The sequence below is a fragment of the Limulus polyphemus genome, unplaced genomic scaffold (assembly GCF_000517525.1).
Source record: "Limulus polyphemus unplaced genomic scaffold, Limulus_polyphemus-2.1.2 Scaffold5915, whole genome shotgun sequence".
Lineage (NCBI taxonomy): Eukaryota > Metazoa > Arthropoda > Merostomata > Xiphosura > Limulidae > Limulus > Limulus polyphemus.
The window spans coordinates 50,956-57,136 of NW_013671525.1; the positions used below are offsets into that span (position 1 = coordinate 50,956).

Genomic DNA, 6,181 nt, shown 5'->3' on the forward strand with positions numbered 1-6,181 from the left:
GCCCGAGAGCAATATGTAGAGCTTTCTCTTTTGAGATGATGTCCAGTTCTTCCCTGGGTACTTTAGTTACAAGTTTCTCAGGTCCATTAACCTGTAGATATTAGAATGGAATATAGAGCCTATGTCAACTACCTAACAAATGCAGTGTGAAATTTTTGTTAATCTCCAAGCCTCCCAAGGAGCATGAATAGATAGTTTTTATATGAGAGTTAAGTCTTTTTAATCATAGAAATGTAAAGATAAAATTTCTCAACCTTTTCATGAATAGGATGGGTGTTAAGTTTTTACATCGATGTGTCCAGTGAAGTTATTCAAGTATCTTTGTAAAACTTGGACTACTCTCAGGGCTTTTTTTTTAATATTCTTGTAAAATAAAAATGTGAGCCCATGTAACATTTTGAACCAGCTTTTTTAAATTCTAGATAACTTGCAATGTGTTGTTAAACATTTACATGGATAACATAATCAGAAACTAGGTATTACTTTATTAAAAGTTACAGCTTTTAAGTGTTAGAATTGATAATGGGTACTTATGCATGTATATATTTATGGCTAAGTATAAAAAAATGTGAAATATTTGCATAAGATTCAGAATGTCTATGAGGGGGGGAACTTATGTATTTGTTTAATTTTTATAATAAGGCTTCTGATTTTTTTCTGTGACATCCTGACCACACGAACGGAAGAAAGATCAAGAAACTTTATTAATATATACCCAGAAACATCTCTGTATGTCTGATTGTTATCTCACACAAATTGATATTCAAATGCATAAGTAACCACTGTTAATTCTAAATACTTATTAATCCTTGTGTACGTAGAATGATTGCACTGTTCTAAAAAATATTCTTCATTACTGTAACTGGGAAAATTATCCAGTTAAAACTTCTTTTTAAAATAAATAAAGTTGTGATAAATTTCTTACTTTAACTCCTCAGTGAGGTAATAACCAAAATTCACACTTTGTTGGGAAACTTCTATATATTAACACTGAGTTTTCTATTTTGCAGTAATAATAAAAAATTAGTGTTGTAAGGAAGTTCTAAATAAGCAACAAACAGTATCTTCTACATGTCAACACGCGATTTAGAACCAAAGTATAGCGTTGCCTCAAAAAGTAATATACAAACTCAATACTTTCCAGTGATGATTATTTCTGCACACAATGTTTAATCTTTAACTAAATCCAGATAACTACAACCTGAAATTTATTTCAGCAAAAAGTAACAGTTTCAAACTTTTGCTCGAGCCTTTGGAACATAACGAATATTTGTTCCAGTCATTGTGACTACAGGGATTTTGGGAGGATGTAAGCTAGCCCTCGCAGGAAACGTCTTTCCTGCTATTTGTATTTCATACCTGGCATCTTTAGATATGTAATCATTAGTAACAACTTGAGGTTCTTGAGATTTCTCATCGAAACAGTGCACAAAACCGAGGCACACCACTCGCTCCAGAGTGAAACCGTAGCCAGATGAAGTCGTCATACCCACAAACTTCCCATTTCGATAAATAGGCTCCCTTCCCCAGGGCCAAAGATCCGTGTTAGGATTATGATTGTCTAGTTGAAAGTGTACTAATCTCCGGAAAAGTCCTTTCTCAACCTGATGTTTAAGAGCAAATTTTCCAAGGAAGTATTCTTTCTGTAAAGAAAAAAAAAGAAAACATGATAGTAAAGAGAAGAGGTGGCAAGCCAAGACCTAGTACACATGTCTCATTCTACCACTCGTCATGTAAAATAACTTGTTGATGAAGCATGGTGTACCTGAGGACAGGAAAGGAAAATAAGACATATGAGAAAATGTAAGAACTTGACTGAAAGATCTTTCAAGATTGACGAAAAATTAAAAGGTATGTACATTTTTTTTCAATTTCATTGATGATAAGAGTCTGAGTACAAAGATAACAAATCTTTAATTAAAATAATCATATTTTTTGTGTACAAAATACTTTAAATCTTTAACAAAATCTTGTTAATGTATCATTTCCACATGAGAAGTAAGCCAAATGGGTACAAACTGTAATCACAGGTTTCTTTACAGTAGGTGATAAATTTCAACAATAAACAAATGCACACAGTCCATTTGTTTTAAAATAATATATTAAAACAAGTCAAACATATATACAAATGTTCGTTACACAGTTAATCATCTCTTTTTGCTAAAGTCCACAAAGGCTGGTTCATTTATGTTAGAACACAATTGCTAAGATGAGTTATTCTCCTTTCCTCTGTTGTTACAATACAATCAGTGAGAATTTCACTTGCTTTACCTTGTGGGTTACCACAGTTGTATCCAGGGCTTTAAATAATTCTCTTTTACATCAAAAGTCCATTGAGGTTAGTTTAGAACCAAATTGACAAGAAGAATTATTCTTCTCTACTCTGTTATTACAATACAATCTGTGATTATTACACTTTAAAAGTCGCTACTATACACTCTTTATGGCTTAACTCACGATCACCCAATCTATATCTGTCTCAACATGTGTATACACTTGACAGCAATCTAGAACTTTCTACATGCTACTAGATATTATATGATGCAACAATACTTAATTATAGCAACAACAAAAAATTCAGAAGGTTTAAGTTACGTGACATCAATTCACAACAACTGAACTACACAACAAAGATTCAATTTGTAAACAGTTAAGTAACCAAACTTGCCATAACTATCACTTCAACACCTGCACAATATAAACTAGATAATATTCTTGTATTAAACTTAAAATTAACAGTCATACATATCTAACAATATGGTCAATGGGAACTGAAGGACTTAACATGAAGCTCAAACTGGCAGGAGAATTCCTTATCAAACTCAGTCCACATGTTAAAAACCACTTATACATAACGTGTATTTGTTTTAAAACCCCAGATTTTAGTGTTGTAAGTCTGTAATCTTACCGCTGATTGATTATAAAGAATGTAATGTAGCACAATATTCTTTACTGGCCCATTAAAAATATTACATTGTAAGAAACCTGAGAGTCATTCGAATCACAGTTTGAGGTAGAGATGAGAAATAGGAATTGTTTACTTCTCAAAAGATGCTCATTAACATTTTTAAGTAAGTTATTTTGAGAGGTATGTCAGGAAAAACACAAACCTGCATTTTCACTTTGAAACCACGGTTCACTTCAAAAGGTGTAGTGTTACTGTCTAGTTCTTCTCCCCAGAAAGGAATAAATTTTTCTATTCGAAGAAATCTCAGCGTATAATAGCCGACATCCTTGATTCCAAAATCTTTACCTACTGTCACGAGGCGGTTATACACGTGAAGGGCATACTGGGGAAGAAAGAGAAAATGTATCAGTCTATTGTGTGACATCAAAAAACAGAGCAATACTCTTTATGCCATTGCAAGGGTTGGTCTAGTCTCCGATTACAAATCAGTCCATTTTTCAGATGCACATAGAATAAGAGCAAGTAATACTTCTTTCTGTGATTTTTTTGTTAAAAGATTATTCTGTCGTTGACATTTTGAGCAAATGCTATTTTTCTTCCCTCAATTAAACTCAGAGTGTGTAGTTCTTGCTCAAAATTATGTGAAAATCTGTTTAAAGTTAACTTTACAATTCATTATTACTATCTGTGAGTTGGCGTTAAGAGTTTCAAGTCGTTTCAGTATAGTTTTATTTACAAAGGTTTAGTAACTGTTAGCATCATACTTTTTAAAAATACAAATACAGTTCAAAGGAGTTCATAAAGACATCATACTCACATTAACTATGAAATAGTGCAGAAAAGCAGAAAATTATCACAAAATCCCAGAAATCATATGCACATTTGTAACTAATGACAAGTCTAATTTCCTGACTTAGAATTGTGTGTATAAAACTATCTAGGGTTTAAAAGCATTTCTTAAATAAGGAATAACAAGTTGAATTTTCAAGGTTAAAACTGTCAGAAGTTTTGATATGTGTGTTTTCTCTTCAATCTCATGTTGTCTTCCGAAGAGGACACACGAATGTGTTGAAAGTTTGTTCCATTTACGGTGGTTTTTTGTTCTCTGACTGCTACACATAATATTGCATTATTTTATGGTTATACCTAACTAGACAACTTTCGTACCATTCCCCCAACAATGTTGAATCTAATTCAATTATCGTTATACATTAAGTTTTAGAATAGACATTAAAGGAAATTTCTCTTCATACTGGAAACCTTTTAGCTAAATTTTCAAATTTTTTGTAACAAATATTGTATGTTGTTTATTTTTCTACTAGTTCTGCATTTTGAACTATGAGAAATTTAAGATTCAAATTAGTTTCAACCCTTGAGAAAAAAAAGCAAAAAAAAAACTTTCAAAATGTTGGGTCAGGTGAAAGGATCATAACATTACTGACTAGGTTAAAGTGAAGCGGATTTTATTGCTTAAATATATTTCATGGTCAGAGCAGATAAACTATTTTTTTAGTTCTAATTTATGAGATCAAAAATTCTTAAATGAAATATTGATCAGACCAATTTTTATTTATAAATTAAAAAAAAACCTAGCAAATCTTGTACTGACTTTTATATTTTTTTAAAATGTACTTTATTAATGCTATTATGATTATTATCTGAATGAAATATGCACAAGTAAATATACCAATGATTTGTTAGGTATTAATATACAAACACAGCACACTTACCTCTGAAGGTATGTACAGGGAATAGCCAGGTTCTCCTGTATTGTTGAATCCCATAACTAATACTCCACTGATGTGACCGACGTGAAGAGTCTGACGGAAAAACATGGAATATTTTCAAAAGAAGCTCACCAGTACTCGACTGTCTATTCAATGGCCAAGTTTCTTTGATTTATAAAACATGGTCATTTTCCACAGTTTCACCGACAAGAACAACATGTTTTTTTTTTATTGTTAAGAAGTCTGATCCAAAAAGAAAAAAGGTTTTAGCATAAACATATTTCTCATTTTATGTAATATCACTAAAAAAAACTGATACGATATCTAATTACATATCAAAGATGACATTGGCTACATATTTCACCTTATTCTTCAATGGAGTAAGACACATGGATTACTTTATTCTGGTAAAATACATGAAAAGTAAATGTTGCGTCTTTCTCGTTGTCTCGGAAAGTACGAGAAAAACCACACGGCAACAGATACATAAAAGCGTAATACATTAACTAGCATACCTGAGAAGTAAATGCTGGCATGTTCATGTCTGATTGGGTCAACTCAGTCATGAGCTCCTTCGACTTGGGTCCAACCACATTTAGAACTGTGTACATGGAAGTGACATCGCTCAGTGCCACCGAGCCATCAGAAGGCAAGCGTTTCTGCATCCACTGGTTGATTCTTGTCTCTTGAGCAGTTGGAGATACCATGAAGTAGCTAGAAGAATTCAAAAAAATACAAAGACTGTTTCAAAATTTTTTTCCTTTTCGTATATTTCCATACAAGTAACTTTGAACGTGTGTTTCGTCTGATCATAAGAGATAACTGTCTCCAGAGAAATGTATACAATTTCTCTGAGGAGTGGGATACAAGAAAGTCACTTTCGAAGTTGTGTTTATAGCACCAAAAACTATTTTTAGTCAAATATTTTGTTTACTTCTAAATATTAACTAGTCAATGGCTATGTGTGGTAAACCCTACTATATAGTGCAGAAACGTGGACAAAATCTAAAGTGACTGCTAAAAAGATTGAGACGTATGAAATGTGGATCTATAGGAGAGTACTGAAAATATCTTGGACAGAACATAAGACAAATGTGGATCTATAGGAGAGTACTGAAAATATCTGGTATAGAACATGAGACAAATGTGGATGTATAGGAGAGTACTGAAAATATCTTGGACAGAACATAAGACAAATGTGGATCTATAGGAGAGTACTGAAAATATTCTGGACAGAACATAAGACAAATGTGGATCTATAGGAGAGTACTGAAAATATCTTGGACAGAACATAAGACAAATGTGGATCTATAGGAGAGTACTGAAAATATCATGGACAAAACATAAGACAAATGTGGATCTATAGGAGAGTACTGAAAATATCTTGGACAGAACATAAGATAAATGTGGATCTATAGGAGAGTACTGAAAATATCATGGACAGAACATAAAACAAATGTGGATCTATAGGAGAGTACTGAAAATATCATGGACAGAACATAAAACAAATGTGGATCTATAGGAGAGTACTGAAAGTATCATGGAC

The 6,181-nt window shown here is 32.4% G+C and overlaps 1 protein-coding gene across 1 annotated transcript; it reads right to left on the minus strand.

The window, feature by feature from the left end:
• Positions 1 to 920: 920 nt before the first annotated feature.
• LOC106473136 (pyruvate dehydrogenase phosphatase regulatory subunit, mitochondrial-like) lies at positions 921 to 5,344 on the minus strand. The gene is made up of 4 exons (XM_013933817.2): positions 5,151 to 5,344; positions 4,639 to 4,728; positions 3,111 to 3,290; positions 921 to 1,643 (listed from the first exon to the last, which is right to left on the minus strand). Exons 1-4 carry the CDS (start codon positions 5,340 to 5,342, stop codon positions 1,233 to 1,235), a joined length of 873 nt encoding a protein of 290 aa, XP_013789271.1. The 5' UTR covers positions 5,343 to 5,344; the 3' UTR covers positions 921 to 1,232.
• Between the last annotated feature and the right edge of the window lie 837 nt (positions 5,345 to 6,181).